The sequence below is a fragment of the Colletes gigas genome, unplaced genomic scaffold (assembly GCF_013123115.1).
Source record: "Colletes gigas isolate AHSC1104 unplaced genomic scaffold, ASM1312311v1 Colletes_gigas_Sc00021, whole genome shotgun sequence".
Classification (NCBI taxonomy): Eukaryota; Metazoa; Arthropoda; class Insecta; order Hymenoptera; family Colletidae; genus Colletes; species Colletes gigas.
In genome coordinates, this window is record NW_025106650.1 from 2,689,864 (window position 1) to 2,709,489 (window position 19,626).

Below are 19,626 nucleotides of genomic sequence, written 5' to 3' on the forward strand. Positions count from 1 at the left end.
AATTCGATGGTTAGGGACTTCCCTAGCTAGCATCCCCTAACTCTATTACATTTAAGTTTGAGAATCTCACTAAAGCAATCTAGGACCGAATAGTAACAGTATCAACGAAATTTCCAATTCTTTCCGTCATATGCAGGGGTGAATAAAATTTCGATTTCTTTTTCTGTGCAGGTAAATCAGCAACCACCTGTCCGGAGTGTCGTTTGCGAGGAATCGAGCGGACAGCGCCGAACGTCGTCGAGACCAGCGTTCGCGATGAGTCTCGCCTACGCTATCCTGCTCGCGTCTCTCTTTCTTCTCGCGTATTTTTTCGTCAGAAATCGCAGAAGAATGCGCCGCCTCCCTCCCGGACCCTGGCAGCTTCCGATCCTTGGCTACCTTCCGTGGATCGACACGGAGAAACCGCACGAAAGTCTCACGAAACTGGCCAGAACTTACGGCCCCATCTGCGGGCTTCGTATGGGTTCGGTCTATACTGTTCTCCTCTCGGACCCGCGAATAATCAAGCAGGCTTTCGCGATGGACGCGTGCGCCGGCAGAGCTCCACTGTACCTCACTCACGGAATTATGCAAGGATACGGTAAGGTCGGCGCGCACGTTTATTCGTTCTACTCGTACGTCACGAGCCGTGGTCTTTCCTCTCGCCTTTTCGTTCGCCGGTAACGCAGAAAAATTTCTATCCATCGTGAACGCACGCGTTCGAACTCAAAATCCCTGGTCCGTGTACGTGTGTGACGCGCACACGTACGCGCGTAGACGTCGAGTCGCATTCCACGATGCTAGTTTCCGCGCGATCCTTCGTTTCTTTGCCCCCCGTAGTCGCTTCTCGCCAATACTCCTACACAGGTGCGAGAGCGCGATGAACCCATCTGCGCGCGGGAGAGTCTCGTGCCGACAACGAAGGACTCTCACTTTCGGTATCGGCTCGATCTCCTTGAAGGAAGTTTCCCCGGTCGTTGTTGGTTCTGCGCTGCATCAACGAGATATTACAGTTAGCTCCGCAAGGACGTGCTGACGGCCTTTCCTGCTTACAGACTGACAGAGAGAAAGAGAGAGACAGAGGGAGAGAGAGGCAGGCCGTGGGGAGCGAAAAAAGGGAGTCGGTGGCGTCGGGGCGACGCGGCGAGGAGCGGGAGAAATTTGCATTCGCGACAAATACGATGCCTCGATCGCAGTCGTTTTTAAGGGATCGAAATTTTCATCCCGTGGGGAGACCGGGGACACCGCCGTAGGCCGGATTCCTCAAAATGCAAACTAAATTAGCGACGGTGTTTGTGTAATTTTTATTACCAGTTCGCTATTTTTAGGGGGGATTTTCGAGTCGTGGAATCCAATTTTGATGGGTAAAACTACGGTTTAGTATGCGTTTATTTTAGTCCGGATTTTTCGAAAACCTGTATTTTCTTAGTTTGTTTGATAGAATCTGTAAAACGTTACAATGATATGCGTTCAACTTTGAAAATAGTGGACTGTATTTTAATGTAGTAACTGAATAGACTATTAAGCGTAGGTGGTCTGTCACGATACTTTTAAAAGAACTCTTATCTTATAGTCAGTCACTTATTAATGTCTTGATTATGCTTAGGGCAAATCCAGTGTTAAATAAAAGTACGACGTTACCTTTTCCTAACGACTATGCAATCCAGTAGAGTGCATTCAGTTATTGGACTCTACGTACGTATTAATGAATAATTAGAAATAACGATAAGACACACGTAGTCGTTCGGCTTGGTTCGTCGCGCGGGTATAAATATACCTTAATTTGGTTGAAGGAGGTTGTCGTAACGCCGCTGTAACCGGCAAAAACGACGCCAGAACCCGATTCCATCGATACCAGCTCTCGGGACATATTTCTGCAATTGCTTGGACAGTGGAACGACCGACCCTGAGAGCGTCTATCGCGCGAACGCGTTACCTCTTGCGGCAGTCCCGCCGGTTTATTTCTGGCGGTTCGCATATTCTGTTTCGCGAATTCGTCTGTTGCCCCCGCAACTCGCAATCTCACGAATGATGTCACTCCTTTCGGCCTAACATTTCTCTCCGCGGATGCGTTTAGTTGCGCAACCGTCGAACGATAAAAAAAGAGTCGCGTTCCCGCGGCGTCGTCGTCTCATCGCCGCGATCCGAATTTCCGAGCGACGCCGCTTTCGCTCGTTTCGGCCAGTCGCATTTTATCGTACCCGTAAGGGCACAAACTCGTTCTATCGGTGACGCATCGAACGTGCACACGATAGAAATTAATCAAGGTGGCTCGTAGTTTTTAATGCTGCAACGGCCGGCACCTCGGGCCTCGGCTTTCTCGACCCCTCGTTAAGGCCAATTGACGCATCCACGCACAGTGGAGTATTTCTACCGAAAAATAGTTGTCTTCTCAAAACATCCCCACAATACAAAATTTATTCAGTAATGGGTCATTGAACGTACAGCAAAATTAAACCAATGATATTCGATACAAAAATTTCATCGGTTTTCGTATAAATGAAAAAATTGATTTATTCAGCAATCTCGTTACGACAGAAGGCCATCTTTCACAGGGTGAAATCGAAAGAGTGCACTCACCAAACACATCACATATATTTTTCACAGTATTTTAATGTTCTTTCCTCTCTGTAACTTGTAGATCATTATAACGTACCATTTTTAATATTAATTTTTCACAAAATTGTTAATTAAATACAGCCACCTTTGGTTGTGAATAACAACTGACAGTAGTTCGTTGCCTTGCAAATGTTTCTTTTTTAGTATTACGATTTTTGATGGGCTCGGTCCAAAACCAAAATTGACCTTGATTCGAACTACAAAATAATATTCATGATTTCTATAAGTTTAATTATGAAACGTAAGAATTTCTAAAACGTAGATCTCAGTTTTTTTTTTACTTTTGTCCATTACTGGGCACAGAGTGACTTCCATTCGGCGACGGTTACCGAAATCGTTTGTATTTATCCTATAAACTCATTATCATGATTCGCGATCTCGTGGATCACGGCCTCTGGTACTCTTTATCCTGTCCACGGTAGTACGCATACGATCAAGAGGCGAACCGTAACGCGTAAGGTAAGCGAATGAGATCGAGAAGAGGAAGGGGAGGACAGAATAGAGAGAGCGCGAGAGAGGGAGTCGATGAGGTGAGGCGGGGAGGGTGGAGGGGTCAACCATGTGTGGAAGGGTAGGAGGAGAGCAGGCGGTGTTGGAGGAGGAGGTGATGAGGGGTGGTGGTGACGAAGGAGGAAAAGGGTGGCGGGAAAGAGTGGGTGCGGTAAGAGATTATTGTTTATTCACTCGAGGATTATCCTTCGGCGAGTTCAATGGCTGCGCCTACTTACGGAACGACGACGGTAATTCCCTCGCTATTTTTTTACGCGCACCCCCTCCTCCCTGCCGACTCGATACACCGTCTCGTTGTTTCGTAAAAAGATTCGAACGAACGCCGCTCGCGACGAGAACCAAATACGACGGTTTTTCGAAAAACAGAAAAAAAAAAAAAATATGGAACATGGACGAAGAAAATGATCGTCGGAACTCCGTGCGTTCTTCTTTCACGCTCTCTGATCCCGATTTCTCTCGTCGTTTCTTTGCGCAGGACTGGTTTGCGCCGAAGGCAACCGATGGAGGGACCAAAGGAAATTCGTTAGTATCTGTTTGAGAAATTTCGGGATGGTGAAGCACGATGGACCGAAGAGAGACAGATTGGAGAAGAGGATACTGGACGCCGCGAACGAATGCGTATCGGTACTCTGAACATTCGTTACTTTTTCTCGTCTTTCGATCATTCTGTTGCGCCACCGACCGTATAAGTCAACGGGCGTTCCCTTTTGACTTCGCTGACACGAAAACGATTTTCTCCCGGGTTCCGTAGAAACTCGAGCAACGATCGACGGACGGGCCGATCGATCCCTTGGACACGCTCCATCACTGCATGGGCAATCTGATCAACAGCATCGTTTTCGGGAAAACGTACGAGGAGAACGAGCAGGTTTGGAAATGGTTGAGACACTTGCAAGAGGAGGGAGTGAAGCATATAGGCATCGCTGGACCGCTCAACTTTTTGCCTATCCTCAGGTGTGCTTTCGTCCTCTTATTCTTGATAGGCATAGGGCTTTCCGATAAGAACGATAGAAATAAAATAGAAACTACAGAAGATAGTCTGGTATCTGTTTTATTTCGATCAACATTCGATGGCATTATACACGAAATACAATAAATCAAATTTTCGATGGTTCCGGCACATAAATCAGATTGTATCTCATCACTAACACGAACTTTGAGATCATCAACAATTTGTAGTTTATTGGAGTAAACAAGACAGTTAACGTGGACTTGCAAGTAACAATCTTATCGTTAAACTTTGATCTCAATAAAGCGATAGTTTCAAGAGAAGCGTAGCATGAAGCATCGTTTTGTTGAAACCACATCTCAGGCAAATCAAACGAAATCATCGAACGGTAACGCTGTAGTATCACAGTCACAGCTTGTTCAGTTTGAAAAAATAAAACTAAAAACCACACCACCGAGGATTATGGTTTCATCGATCAAACTTTATAGAAAGGAAAACGTTCGTTAGATTGTTGCCGCGATACGGACAAACGATACGACACATCCTCGACGGAAAGGAGAAGACGCACCGAGTATATCGCGGTATACTCGATGAACATCGTGCCAGGACCGCGCCAACAACCCCAGGAAACGAAAGCTTCTTGGCGGCGTTCGATGAACAGATGAGAAAGGAGAACACGGACGATAGTTATTTTACGGAGTCGCAACTTTATCATTTGTTGGCTGACCTATTCGGCGCTGGAACGGACACAACTTTGACGACCCTCCGGTGGTTTCTGCTTTTCATCGCCGTACATCCGGATGAACAGGTGCGTCACAATAACGAGCCTCGTTCGCGATCGGTTGATCGAGACCGAGCAACCGTTAAATAATTTTGCAGGAGAAACTTCGGTTAGAGATGGATCGGTGTTTGGATGCCGGTGAAGAACCGACTTTGAAGGACAGAGACTCCATGCCATGCTTCGAAGCTGCTTTGGCCGAAGTGCAACGACTCAGAAGCGTCGCCCCACTCGGTATTCCCCACGGAACGTTGGAGGTGCGTACGAACACGATCAACGAATGAATGAACGATCGAAACGAAAGGAGGAGCACTGTAACGCAACTTATCGGAATACTTTGTCCAGGATACGCAAATAGGCGAATACGACGTGCCGAAAGGGGCCATGATCGTGCCGGTGCAATGGGCCGTTCATACCGATCCTGCTTACTGGCAGGATCCACTCGAGTATCGACCCGACAGATTCCTGGCCGAGGATGGAACCTTCTTCAAGCCGGAATCGTTTCTTCCCTTTCAGACCGGTAATTATCTTTTTCTTTGGATTCGACGTGTCTCGTCCACGCGTACGTTCTTGTTTTGTTTAAAGGGAAACGCGTCTGCGTCGGGGAGGAACTGGCCCGGATGATACTGTTTCTCTTCGCTGCTAGAATATTGCGCGCGTTGAATATATCGGTACCGTCGAACGAAACGGTCGATCTCGAAGGCGATTGCGGCATCACGCTCGTCCCGAAACCACACCGATTGATGTTCGTTGCGCGACATCGATGATGGGCAGAACCGATTCTGTATTCATACTTCCGCCTGCTGTGTACGCTTTCACTCGTCGCGGGGCTGCAACCGTCAAATAAGCGGTTCGTTCACCATTGTAACTTGCATCTATAAAAAGAAACTTTTTTTTTTCTATTGTGCATACTTCATTTATAAATTTGAGTAATTATGATTCATTCGTTATTCTAAATAACTTTTGCCCAACACAAGAAGTAAACGGCCTTACCTTTCTCTCAGTCTCCTCGCTTTATCCGTTTCATTTCTTACTCCGTTCGCTTTAAATACCTACCGCTCGTTTTATTTGAATCATCGAGTGTACTGGAGGAATCGGACGTTTTTATCCCTTGTATCGAGAATAGATCGATTTTAGCGAAAGGGTTAAATAGAGAGGGAGAAATTGTCAGGAAATCGTAGTTTGGTGGGATGGTCTGGCAACGGGTGAACAGCAGACGAGACGATCTTGCGTAACTTTCGTTTCGATCGGGTCCCTCTCGCGATTTCGTCGACGTGGGTTGTTGAAAACGTAGTGGATTTGGTCGGAGGAGAGGGTATCAGGTGAAAGAAGGCGCAAGCAGCCGGATTTCGATTCGTGTCGAATGAGAAACAGCACGTTTAATCGTTAGCAAAGAGAACAACATTAAATAACACAGATTCGCGGTCGGCGGGTGAACACATTGCGGTATTCTGCGATTCGAGCATGCCACGTGTAAATTTCTCACTAGCAAACACCGACGGAGCGTCGACGCGATGTTGCGTCCCTCCTGCGGTCAAACGATTCACGAAGCAAACGAAAGACGATAAACGAACGCACGGGTAACGAACAAAGGTAATAAGAAAAATAATTACGAGTAAACCGCGTCGATGCTTCGTCGGTGTTCCAGGATACGCATTACAAAGTCTTTGGAAATGATTTTACGAGCGCGATATCACACGGATCTCGGTGGATCCCGCGTCCTAAATTCGAGATTCACAGCCTTAATCTTTGCCCGCACACTACGGATCGATATATACTCGGCGAGTCCGATATCGGTTTTGAATTCTGTTCGCTACGTTGCTGTGTCGCAAAAATCTCGTTCTAACTTTCACGAAAATCACTGTTTTAGGTCAAAAGCCACGTCCCGTCCGACGCACAGCCCTACGATCTAATCCGTTTCGTTCCAGTCGCGTCGAAACTTTCGTACAAATTAACGAAAAGAGAACTCGGAGACGAAGGCAATCTCGCGCTCTCGTCGACCGCCGTTATCGTTATAGCTCATTCGCCTAATAGACCTAGGTACGCTTCGGCACAACACGCTCGCTCCTCGAACAGTTTCGTCGCACGCTCATTACGAACTTGTTCAAGCATCTCGAAACACTTACTACGACATTATTAACGGAATTATTATCAACATCGTCGTCGTTACTACTATCGTTACTATTATATTATTAATATTAATATTAATATTATTATTATTGCTGTTGTTATTGCTGGTATCATTATTTACAAGTTTTGTCTCCTGTCGGGTCGGAGACAACGTCACGATTGTTATTGGCGTATCGTACTAAACGGTCGGTCGTTCGATCCAATATTCGTGTTCGCTAAATCTTTAAACAGTTAATGACTAAACGCTAATAAATAGGGAATGAGATGAAAGCGCTCGGCTGGTAAACGCGGGAATTACGAATCGGGAAGTAATGACGCGAAAGGGACGATAAGAGAAGTAATGAACGTTGAGAGGGGGAGGGAGGGGAGGGGGGGGGGGGATCCTGTAGGGCCATGAACCGAATCTATCATAACGTTGTATAATAGGATGAACCTTTTGCTTGGGCGATGTACGATCAGGATCGGGATCGAATCGGATCGGGTCGGGTCGGGTCGGGTCGCGTTAGGAACGACTACCGTGCTCCGTTGGTCCTTGTGGAGCGTGTAAAGTTTAATCGCGAGCCTTCAATGACTGCCGATGTTCCGCAATACGGCGGCGAAGGAAATCGGATCGTTGCTCGCGTCTTCGATGAGCTCGAGATTTCTCGGTAATAAACAAACGTCAAACGGATCGGGCGTGACGGTCACACCGGCATTACCGCGCAAGCTCGGCAAGGACGCACCCTCCGGCGATCTCAGCTCGAACATGTGCATCAACGAGCTGAAGAACAGGAATAATTCCATGCGTGCCAACACATCGCCCAGGCACATACGTCTGCCGACACCGAAAGGCATAAAGTATTCCGGTTTCTGGACTTTACCTTCGGCCGAGAGAAATCGACTCGGTCGAAACTCCTTGGGCTCCTCCCAAAGTTCCGAATCCATGTGTACCGCGTGCAGCAACGGCACCACTTGCGATCCAGCCGGTATCGTATAACCGTGTAACGTCACTTCCCTGAAACAATCGTACGGTTTTCCAAATTCCATCGATCCGTAACCGTCGTACACCGACTTCGAACTTCCAAAAAAAAAACGCTAATTTAAACTCGAAAAACTTTGAAGACGGTTTCGTTCATCGAAGATCCAAAATTTAATTGAAACTTTATGCACTGATTCGACAACCTTTTTACGAAAATATATAGTATTCGCTGTTGAAGTTAAAAAAAAAGATTGTGCATTCTTTTGTAAACATCGATATCTACAAGCGTGCAGAGTTTCGATGTTTCGAAGTTCTCGCGCACGATCAGAAATTCGTTACTTTTACCAGCAAGAGAACGTTGAAATCGCGCTCGAATAGAACGTTCTAGGAGTGAAAAGAAAAATGGTGGAAAATTGCGGGGAAAGATATTTACCGTGTAGTCGCGTGAGTGGTTCCCAAGGGTACAACGCTCGACCTTCGGAGCACTTCGAATATCGTGGCTTCGGTGATCGGCAGGAAAGGTAGATCCTCCAGGGCGGGCATCCTCGATCGTCCCACCACCTGATCCAATTCCTCCCTCACCGCGATCGCCGCTTCTGGGTGATGGAGCATCAAGATCATCGCCCATTCCAGCGTGGTTTTGACGGTTTCCATGCCGGCGGAGAACAAATCGCCGAGGATCTGTTGCATCTGGCGATCTGATCGCGAGACAGACGGAAGACATAGATCGTAAAATGGTTGTCGGAGAAAGCGACCGGCTAGATTATTTTTTATACGACCGCTCACCGTGATTCTTTCCTTGAAAGAGCGACGCCGCACGACCCTCGCCCTTCGCTTTCTCGATCTCGAGCAAGTACGCGTCGACCAAATCGCGCACGGTGCCCTTGTCGAAAGTCGCGCGGTGCTGGTCGACCGCCTCCTGGAAGAAGTCGGCCATCTCCGAACGATTCTCCGATATCTTGTTGCGGACCTTCTGCAGACACGGCAGATAACGCATCACGGGGATGAAGTTCACCGCGACCATGCTGCCGAACAGCTTGAACCCCTCCTCGATCAGGTCCATGAACCGTTTGAACCTGGCGTCGCCGTGTTGGAAACGCACCCCCATTATGATCGAGCAGATCACGTTGCTGATGGACATTCCGAGAGAGGCGGAAACGTCCATCGGCGCGCCCCGTCTTGACGCCAGACTACGAAGGAACGTCTTGACTTCGCGCTAAAAATCAACAAGTCCCCGGTCAGCTTTCCGGGGATGGACAATGGCGAGCGGGCACGGGGAAAACGCGTACAGAACGGAGAAAGGAGATTCGTAAACGCGGGTTCCGCTCACCATAATTCTCGATTCCATAATTTTCTTCCCGCCGCCCATATAGGTCATGCCGAAGCTTCTGAGTTTATCATGAAGGAATCTTCTTTGGTCTTTCCACATAGCACCCTCGGTGTTGATAATACCTACGACAGAAAAAGAACTTTTTGTATCAAGTTGACAAACAATCACGGAATCGAAAAGACCGGTGACGCGACAGAAATCCCGACGTAAAAAAAATAGGGGAGGTGATGTGAGATTATCGGATGGGAGAGAGGGTGAGAAAAAGAGAGACTATTTTAACCTTCGTCGGAGATAATAATGTCGCACCCGCGCGTGCGAAGGCGAGAATGCAAAAAAGGCGAAACAACGGAATGGCACGAAAGCGCGAAGACGCGGGCTCGCGACGACGGAAAGCCGCGATAAGGCCGGTTTATCAGAAAGCGAGCATGACACGCGTCACGCGTTATACACTTACCATATCCGCCGAGGATATTGATGAACTCTGTATGCGGTCTTCCAGTGAACTCCTCTCGGCGAAACGTGTCGCGAATAGTGCGATGATCGCTGAGAACGACAACGAGCTGCGTTCCTAATCGGGCACTGAACATCGGACCGTACTTTTTCGCGAGTTCGCCGTACCGTAGGTGAACGTCACCTTTGAGAAATGGCAAATAACCGAACACAGGTACGCCCCAAGGGCCCGGGGGCAAAGAACGCACGTACTTGAGCCATTGCAGACATCTCGCCACCAACAACACAGCGAGGAACACGAGTAACGTGTAGAGGACCTCGATTCTCGTGCCTCCCATAGCTTGCCAGGTCCACTGTGCCGCGTGTTCCACCAGCATCGCGTAATCCAAACTTTATATATGTTCGATTTAGTGAAATTCAACGATCGGTATCGCGCGATTCCTCGGACCGGCCCAAGCGAGCTCGTCGATTTCTCAACTTCTGGTACACTTCTAACCTTGCGCACCGTCGTTCCTCTTTGACATTTTTTCCTTCCCCTCGTGTCTCTCTTCTTCCCTTCGTCTCGATTGCCTCCGATGTTCTCTTCCTTTCCTTTTCGAAGATACGCCACGCGCTCGGATCTCGTCTAACCGGGATTCGTCCGGACGCGAGTGCGATTTTCTTCTTCGAAATGCTGCTTCCGAAATTCGCGGCTATAAGTATCAAAGCCGATCGAACTGGTGGGACATAATCTGGAGGGGGGAACAGAGGAAGGACGTGTGTACGCGGTGGCGCGTGTGTGCGTGGAGGGGGTGCCTTGTCAAGGAATCGTCGGGTACGAAGACGATTCCGTCGAAAATCGAGGAAGAATGTAACTGGAACGAGGGGGAATCTTACGGGAAATGCGCGAAGGACGCGAACGGAGTCGCCGGTTCGCGGAAAGAGAGGATGAAATTAGAGAAATGGCAAGTGAGTGGCGAACAACGAAAAACGTGGCCGAACTCGTGAGCACGCGGACACGTGTGTGCCTCGGTAAGAGGAGATAAAGATACGGGATAAGGGGCGAAGAGAGACGGAGAGGGCGCGGGAGAAAGCAAGGCGCGAAATAGCCGTGTACTTAGATAGATGGGCAGATAGGTAGGTAGGAGGATAGATAGGTGGATAGGTATGTAGGTAGATGGGCAGACAGGTACGCAGACGACGTAAAATTGTTGAACGATAAGAGCGTTTCAGAGAGAGAGAAGAGGGGGGAGGGAGGAATGGGGGAAAAGGATAGAATGAAAGAAAGAAAAAAAAGTCGGTCACCGCCGCAGCCGAATTTGCCGGCGCTCGCTGTGTCGTGAGTCGTGCGAGCCACGTAAAGATTGAGTGTATACTAACATACACCTTCTTGTCCTTGCCCGTCTTATATAGTGACTCATCGAGCACCGGCCCCCCAGCGACTCTAAACGGTCCCCCGGATGCCTCCCGATTGCCCCCCGGCAGTCCCTGGATATGGTGGGGCAGCGGCACAAAGAGAAGCAGAGACGAACGCGAAGGAGCGGAAGGAGCCAAGAAAGACGGTGGACCGTTGAACGGGTTACGCGACGCGACGCGACGCGACGCGACTCGACGCGACTCGACGCGAAGCGACACGAAATTCGGTGGGGGTAAAGCGTGGGTCTTACTTTCAGGGTGGTGGATACTTCCGCCGAGGGTGCGAAGGCGGGCTTCTTGTTCCTCGGTCTCGTTGGTCGGAGACCACGAGGTCTCCTATCCCGCCACGGTGGTGGGGGGATTCGGGCCCCCTGCAGGGATTCGAAACTATCGCCCTGTAGTGGGGATCGCTACCACCAAACTCAACGGTAAGTGTCTCTCTGTTTTACTCGCGAAGGATCCGCGCCGGATCGACTAGCTCCGCGTCGTCACCTCCGTTTTTCAATTCGAATGCTTTCTTTCGGGGGGCAGGGAGAAATATTTCTAATTATATAATATTAAATCGTGCGCGAAAACTATAGGCTGCCACGATGGAATATAGATCGTGAAAACTAGAGTTTAAAAAAAGCTAGAGGATTACGGATAGACAATTTTGCGTTAATGGAATAACCTTCGTTTCGAGTTTGAGCGTATCTCATTTAGCGGTCCATACTGACCCAGACCTGGCCTCCACAAAACAGTCGTGGTTCTTCGGCGCCTGGGTCATTGACCCAGTTCGTATTCTTTCTCGATAGCCACGTCCGGTTTTCACCAGGGACGGTACCAAAAATATCCCTTTTGCTGTCGGGAACGGGCATTCCCCGAAGTAACGCTCTCCGATTCGAAGAAAAAATGTATCGTACAAAAGCGATACGTGTTGTAACACGCGTCGGCACGACGACCGTACGATAACCACCCCTACCAATCGACCGAGTTGCACATTTACACGGTTCATGATCGTCGCCTTATCGGCGTTGTTTCTAAGGTTCAAGGTTCCGATTTCATCGGGAACAGCGAACGATGCTTCGCATTTTTTGCATCCTTTCTTACTTTCCTCGTGGTCGATCCACATCGACGCGAAACACGCAATTTCTGGAATATCGCGATTCGATTTAATCTCGTCTAACCCGGACGCGACTCTTGAATAGCGTGTACGAAATCGAACCGATCCGCGCGTGCGGTCGATGTGACCATATCGCGCTAACTACGCGCAATTTGCGAAGCGTAATCGTCAATTGGTGCAATCGAACGATAACTTGGACAAAAATTGATCGGCTCGTGTACGCGTCCGATATGGAAAATCGTTAACGAAAGGTCGTTGTACCTAAACGATTATGAAATTACGATGAAGCGGCCGGTGATATTTCAATTGCTACGAGTGAACGTCTCGGAAATTTAAAAGACTCCGCCGCGTGCTCGTACCCGTGCTCGTGCTCGTGCTTATGCTCGTGCTCCTGCTCGTGGAAATCCGGAGCCAACAACCCCCACGGAGACTTTCTTTCGTTGGTCAAAAATTCTAACTGTATGGCGTCGAATCAACATTTCGACGTTCACTTTGGAAATTACATGCTCGGCACAACGCGATAACTAATGTCCGGTTTCGCGACTTTTCTTTCTGCGTTTTAGAGAGAGCGTAACTCGTTCGAATCAGTTTACAGGGCCGTTCGACTATGACGCGACTCTTTGGTGATACGCTTAGCCGCGACAAAATTCGATTCCGCGATACACTCGTATCAGAATCGCCCGTTTATTCGCCAGCTAAGCCAGGAAACGTACAAGCGTCCAACCTTCCTACGGACGCTTCCTACGGACGCTTCCTACGTTTTTCGTTTTTCGTTTTAACCCCCGACCCGGAAATTGAAATTTCGAATCTTTGTTATCGATTGTAAGACATTCTTACCGAATCGTACAAATTTTGTAGAGGTATACAATTTCTTTGTACGTAGTTTAAATCTTGATAGAAAATAATTCCACAGTAGTAGGTACATTCACCTCATTTAGGGGGTTAACGATACAAGACGGTGGAGAGTTCTGGAGCGTTAAACATTCTGGTACGTCGAACTCCGATAACGAGAAACGAAAGAAATGATTCACCGATTATTGCCGGCCAACAACAGATACAGTTTCCCCGAAACGAAAAAACGTGGCTACTGACTCGGGGTTGATACGCCACGACGTAATGCGTACCTCGAGATAAATGCTCGACCTTCGAAAGTGTATCGCGAGTGCGAATGCATGTCTTCGTTTCTTTGTTTTTCCATAGACGCGCAGAAAATAAGAAAAATGAAAGAAGAAAGAGTTTTTATTTTCGACTCCGTTTTCGAGATAATCGAGCATGGAAACTCACGGTTTCGCCAGAAGAATCTTATTTACGGTCCTGAATATACCGGATCCTAAAGCGAATATAGACGTGGTAGCATCTTTAGATTTGTATTCTTTTCCAAGGAATTATGGTATTCACCCTTATATAATCTAATCTTGTGTTAGGTCGTCCCATAAGTTCGTGATGTTCATTCTCAACTTGTTCTCGTAATTTGTAGAAGAAAAACGAAATTAATTGTATCACAGAATGTCTGATACTTTTTAAATACCGGAGTCTATAATTACAGAAATTTGGGGAAACAATTGGGTGGTATCGAAACTCAAAGCTCAAGTTTTACACTAGCTTATGAAATATTTAACTGCAAAACGCGTATCGACATTTCTGAAATACGTAGAAACAAAACGTCGCCTCATAGTTTCCCATGGTTTAGCCTTTCCACTTATTTAAAACGAAAAATGAGAAAAGATTCTTAACCCACTCAGCGCAACTCTGAAGTCACACGTCCATTATCTACATCTTAGAAGTTCGATATAATCTTATTGCCAATATGTACTAGCTGTAGTTGTAGTCAGTAGTTAGTAATTAGAGTCAAACGGTTAGAACGAGTTTGACCATAGTAGGTGTTAAAACGATAATTCTTGAACCGACACAATTCGTGACGAAGAAAAAAAGAAAATCGTGTCAACCGTAGATAATTTTCAAAACAGTGTGCTCTCAAAACACCTGTTAATAAATCAATCCACTGGGAAAGCTTTACAATTAAACGAAAAATCAAGTCCAAACAAGAGTTTTAGAGTTAATAATTGAACAGTTAAAAGTAGTGGAGATAATCGGTGAACCGTAGATACAGTATTATGCGAATTAATGTGAACACAAATAGTTACATTAGAAAATTAAAAGCAGTTTCATGGAAAAATTCAACATGACACGTTGACTTTTTCATAAGAAATATGTCCTCCTTCGACATGAATGAATTTTTGTATCCATTTCGATGAGAAATCAATTCACTTCTGACAATTTGCTAGTCGCAGAACCACGCCTGATTCACTGCTTCCGTTATTTTCTTCTTGGCAGTGCAATCCATGTACCCTGGCCTTACATATACCCCACAGGTATTCTACTGGAGTTCCCAGGTCAGACTAAAAAACTTTCCATAAAGACAAACATTTTCCAATTCTCGACTTAAAAATCGTTCCGCATACACATATTCATCTTCAGTTCCGGAATCTAAATGGGCAACGACGAGCCGTCCGGTAAAAATCTGATTCGCACAATACTGTTCATACCTTCGTAGTGAATTGGAATTCCTAAAATCCCTACCAACCCTCTCGATGAAGGTCCAAGAGTCGTGAAAATGCGAGTCGTAGGAATAATCGCGTATCGAAGGCAGCGCTGGAGTCCGACGAAGGGCTGGCCGAACGGTCAAGGGAGGAAAGGGAAGTCACGAAAGAGAAGGAACGCGTTACGGTGGGGGAGGGGCGGGTAGGGGGGGGAGGGGGAGGGGGCCGTTGCGCGCCATATTCGATTCGACACTCTAGAACGAGCTTCGAAAATTTCGGCTGCGAAAGAGGTCTCGGGTTATCGACCCGTTGGCAGTGGTCAGTGATGGTAACGGGCGAACGATCGAGGAACCGAGCACACGACCAACCGGACAACCGGGCAATCGGACAACCAGTTCATCCGTCCGACGCATCGTTCGTTCGGTCCTTCACCCGGCATTATCCCGAGTGTTACGTACTCGCACGTATTACACGTGCTCGCAATACGTCGCACTCCTACACCTCTGCCCTGCGCGTCTTCGGGTTTTGTTTCCCGTAGCCTTACGGAGGATCTTGCGTCACCAGCGGCGACTCGGTGCCGTTTGGTGCGAGCCCGCACAGGTACGGAACGAATATCGGCTAGCCGGTGGCGGTGGATCGATGCCTAACGCCTAAATAGTAAACTCGGTCACGGGCCAAACGAGAGAAGCTGGGACAGGGTCAGGAACGTGGAATTGCATAGAAGCGCGGACACGCGGGCAGCCCGGCCGAATTAGTCGGCCCGTCGCGTTCGTCACGGGTTTCTAACCGGATCGTGGAAGGTCCGAGGGGGGCTTCTAGAGAGAATTCGAGAGACGGCCCGAACGTAGAATAACGGACAGTCAAAAACCGCCTTCTCCGTGCCTGACCAGTTAGGGTCCGTTATTAGCCGTTAGAAAGGAAACCCGTTCGAAGATGGATTGCGCGCGCTACACGGGATCCACGAGGTCTCGCCAAAAAATTCTCTAACATTCCTTTTCTTTCGTTCCACGGATTCCGTTGGCGCGGGATCGCCGATTTATTTCGCCTCGACGCGTGCACCGCGTGTACCTTTCCGCGTTCGGCGCCGACCACCCTTTCACCGGGCAATGATTCCTCGAATCGTCGTCGAAGGATACGATTTTGGTAAATTCTGGGCAAGAACGTCCGGATTGGTCCTGCCCGGATGCGAGGAGAAATCGAGGGCGCGACGAAAGAGGAATCGATTCGGAACGAGGAGATTCGATAGATCGAGACGAGCCACGGGTATTAGTAGATGGGTCTCGGAGCGGTTTCGACCCGAATCGAGCGTGCAATTTTGCGGGCTCCGTTCGCGCGGATCGTATCTCGTGCCCTGCTCGTAGGCGAGCGTATCGTATATGCGATTCGTATACCGTATACGCGTCGTAGGTTCGTTGAAAGCGGTAGGAGGTTGGAATCACGAGGCGGCGAAGGAGGGAGTGGTAACACCTGGAATGTACGTAAGGTAAACGGCATCCGGGCAATGCCCTCGCATGTAAACAATCAGAAATTGCAAGCTTGATTACGCGAGCAAGTTGTTTCTCGCGCATGCACACATTCGAAGAATCGATCACGTTTGCGTGCACGCGTGCTCACCGTCCGTAACAGTCATAGTACGAGTACGCGAGTATGCCGCATACCAGTTTTTCCCTTTCCGTCCGCGTTATCCTATTCACTAACTATTTAATTCAACGATTGCGCGCCACGTTCGACCGGCCGTCGCATAGCTCGTCATTATTCCGCGTTAAACTATGCGAGGAAATGTCCGATCTTTAGCGATAAGATCGGTAAGGTGGGACAGGAAAGTTGTCCGCGCCGAACGAGAATCAGCGGTAACGCTGTCTCGCACAATACGAGAATCGCGAGCTAAGCGATTCCTCATTAAGTCTGAATCGATCGATACAGTCGGGGACAAAACGTTAAGACACCGTATTAATCCTATTTTTTCAAAAATTCTTTGAAAAATACACAAGAGTCAGTTTACGATATTAATCTGGATAAAAAAAAATCTTGTGCTATACATGTTGTGCCATATAAATTAATTCCTAAATATTACGTAGCTTATCTCTGTTTGGTGGGTGAATTAATAGGTCATGTGTTATAATTTCATTGATGCATAAGGCAAACTATGCGTAAACTAAACTAAACTCTATTAGTTTGTCAAAAAATGTTTTCAACAACAGTTATTCACTACGTACATGGCAGTAGTAAAAATGTACAAGAAACTTTTTACTCGATAAAAAATTGAGGTCACCTTTACTTAAAAAAAAAAAAATGAGCTCAACGATACAACGATCTAGAGCTTGGAAATCTATAACAATTTAGAAAACTAGAACCCTTGATCCTTCGACCTTTAGAACTCTCGGGCTTCATCGACAGGATTGCCAGGGGATTTCAGGGGCTTTAGAGATTCAACTACGCTACGGTATCAGTATTCTACTTTGATACGATCTAAATTGTATTACGTTCTAAATTAAATAGTAGACGTTTGAAAAATTGCTCGTGATAAAATCGTAACGTGATTACGCTTTCGGAAGAACGTTACAATCGAATGTTTTTAATTGTGGCCCGAAATGACCGCTGCGCTCCGGACGATTCTACTTTTCGAACGTATGTAATAGATTCCCCGGCGTTATGTAACGATCGCAAAACCAGTGACCAAATTGCCGGTGCAAACGATGTCGCGAAATCGTTAAGGATCGATTGCCGGTGTGCGCCATTTCCTCGAATTGCTGATGATACGCATTTCTCGATTCGCATGTGCCCGCATTACACGCATTCCTCCGCGCACCGTTTCAATCGACCCGAGTACGGTCAGCCGAATAGCATAAGCGCAATTGCAAAAGCAAGCGTTGCAAAATGCATTAAAAAAAGGAATTCACGGTATTTCGTAACGCGCGGAGGAGTGACGGACGATACGTTTTCGCGCGAGCCTAATCGCGGTCCGGTCGATGGGGCCCGTAGGACGATCGGCCTTCACGGGACCGACGAATTTGCGGCGATCGTTAAACCGACAATGATAGACGAAACGGGACCACACCGATCGACGGCTAGAACGATAACGACAAAGCGGAACGAGGTGAATAACGCTAACACCTTCGAGTCCGAGCTCGAAGGAGCGCCGGGGTGAACGACCGGCAAAGTGGCCTAAGTGCCGTACACAAACTGTGTTCCAGCCTATAGCCATCGCGACTCGGTCCTTCTTTCTCCAACCACTCGATTCTTGTAGTCGACTGACCGAAATTCTGAATTCAATTATCGGGTCGACGACAACGACCACGACCACGACCACTATCGCGACCTCGACCACGCCGACGAACAAACCGAGCACCGGTTAACCCGATCTTCGTAAAATTACGGACCGTGCAATTTCTCCGTCGTAAACGCCTACGTACGCGTAGTTAAAAATAAATAAAGGCGATTTAACGCGTTCCGCGGTTAATGACATCGTTTATATTAATACTATCACGACGGCGCGTACGAAATGGCGGATTTTACGATATTAAAACTATTTATTTTTAAAGAACGAGTTTCCATCGATCAAAATTATCTCCGTCTGCTCGAATATAATATATCACGAAAATATTGAAACTTTAATGTAATTGCTTCTGAGATATAAATAATTGAGCCATTTACGCTGGGCAATAAATTTGAAAGTAATCACGATATCTAAAATTGTTAATAATATTTATTATTAGATGTCTTCCGCTTCGTATTATTTGCAGAGATCGTTTGCATATGCTGTGTAGTTTGCAAGGTAATGCTTGTTATCGAATTTTCCTCTGCCTATTTTTAGTCTTGTAATTAAATCGTAAGTCAGGGGATTCGAGACAGGGATCCTTAATTAAGTAGATACAAGATCGAGAAAATCTCAAGAGAGAAGCGAACGAGTAAAATTTGAATTTTAAAGGGGTGAAAGGGGTTATTCTGTGGAAATAAAAACAATACTTGTATTATGACGCGATTAAAGACATCCTTGATTGAATAAATGAAAAATCGAGAGAATATCGGGCCAACGAATCGAATATGCAGGAGTTGAAAGATCGAGGAACAGGAGCAGAGGTTGTGTTGGATTTAATCGTGCGAATCGAGGCGGTTCACCGAAAAAGAAGATAAACGTTTTTCGCGTGCAAGGAAAAGAGTCGGATAGAAGAAAGTAAGAAACGAAGGAAGAATGGAGGAAATAAGGTTTGCGCTATACGCTACCCTGTAGAAATGCACGCGAATTAAAACGACGAACGGTCAATGCTCGACTGACCTCAACAACAGTAAAAGTGACAAACGGCTCAACTTCTCGTCGAAGTCGGTCGCGGAACTTGATTTCTCGATTCTTGCCCCACAACTTATCGGAACGATCTACTCGTAGCTGATTAGCCTTCGATCTACTTTCCGTGTGAAATTCATTCTCGTGTGACTCCAAGAGGAAAATATCACCGCCGCTCCAACGGCGTTTAATACCAATGCTCGAAATCGGTGTGAAAAAAATTGATAAATTGCATGAGGAAAAAGCCCGCGAAACGATACAGTCGCAACAGCGCTATGAGGAATTGCAAATGTGCGGGGTGATTGGTAGGGATTGGCTCGAAACGAGATCGAAATATCAACGCAAGCCTCTCAAACAGGAAACTTCGCTGGTATCTCTCGAGGAAACGTTCATGTTCCCCGTGCCAGGAGCGTATTAAGCCGAATCGTACGTTGACAATAAGGAAAAACGTTCGTTCGTGGATCGTCGACGTCGTTTAAACGGAATTATTCCTCGTTCCTCGCGATAATTAGCGTTTTCCAAGAACGATACGCGCGATAGCCACTTACGTTTTGTTCGTTCGTGAAAATTACGCTGGGAACCGATAAATCGTAGAAACCCAAGA

The 19,626-nt window shown here is 47.2% G+C and overlaps 2 protein-coding genes across 2 annotated transcripts; one reads left to right on the forward strand and one right to left on the reverse strand.

The window, feature by feature from the left end:
* The first annotated feature begins 255 nt into the window (after window positions 1-255).
* On the forward strand, window positions 256-5,646 carry LOC122400970 (cytochrome P450 306a1). The gene is made up of 7 exons (XM_043402783.1): window positions 256-580; window positions 3,584-3,732; window positions 3,860-4,062; window positions 4,565-4,865; window positions 4,937-5,092; window positions 5,181-5,355; window positions 5,421-5,646. Exons 1-7 carry the CDS (start codon window positions 256-258, stop codon window positions 5,600-5,602), a joined length of 1,491 nt encoding a protein of 496 aa, XP_043258718.1. The 3' UTR covers window positions 5,603-5,646.
* Window positions 5,647-7,060: 1,414 nt separating this feature from the next.
* Window positions 7,061-10,080, reverse strand: LOC122401101 (cytochrome P450 18a1). Its single transcript, XM_043403042.1, has 5 exons — window positions 9,708-10,080; window positions 9,254-9,375; window positions 8,710-9,139; window positions 8,357-8,621; window positions 7,061-7,959 (listed from the first exon to the last, which is right to left on the reverse strand). Exons 1-5 carry the CDS (start codon window positions 10,078-10,080, stop codon window positions 7,530-7,532), a joined length of 1,620 nt encoding a protein of 539 aa, XP_043258977.1. The 3' UTR covers window positions 7,061-7,529.
* Window positions 10,081-19,626: the final 9,546 nt, after the last annotated feature.

What these genes read in the sequence shown, in the direction of transcription:
- LOC122400970 (XM_043402783.1), top strand. Translation starts at nt 256, where the DNA reads ATGAGTCTCGCCTACGCTATCCTGCTCGCGTCTCTCTTTCTTCTCGCG. An exon ending in CGGAATTATGCAAGGATACG is followed by an intron (nt 581 to 3,583) that starts GTAAGGTCGGCG and finishes TTCTTTGCGCAG; the next exon opens with GACTGGTTTGCGCCGAAGGC. An exon ending in CCGTACATCCGGATGAACAG is followed by an intron (nt 4,866 to 4,936) that starts GTGCGTCACAAT and finishes ATAATTTTGCAG; the next exon opens with GAGAAACTTCGGTTAGAGAT.
- LOC122401101 (XM_043403042.1), bottom strand. Translation starts at nt 10,080, where the DNA reads ATGCTGGTGGAACACGCGGCACAGTGGACCTGGCAAGCTATGGGAGGC. An exon ending in CAATATCCTCGGCGGATATG is followed by an intron (nt 9,376 to 9,707) that starts GTAAGTGTATAA and finishes TTTCTGTCGTAG; the next exon opens with GTATTATCAACACCGAGGGT. An exon ending in CTTTCAAGGAAAGAATCACG is followed by an intron (nt 8,622 to 8,709) that starts GTGAGCGGTCGT and finishes TCTCGCGATCAG; the next exon opens with ATCGCCAGATGCAACAGATC.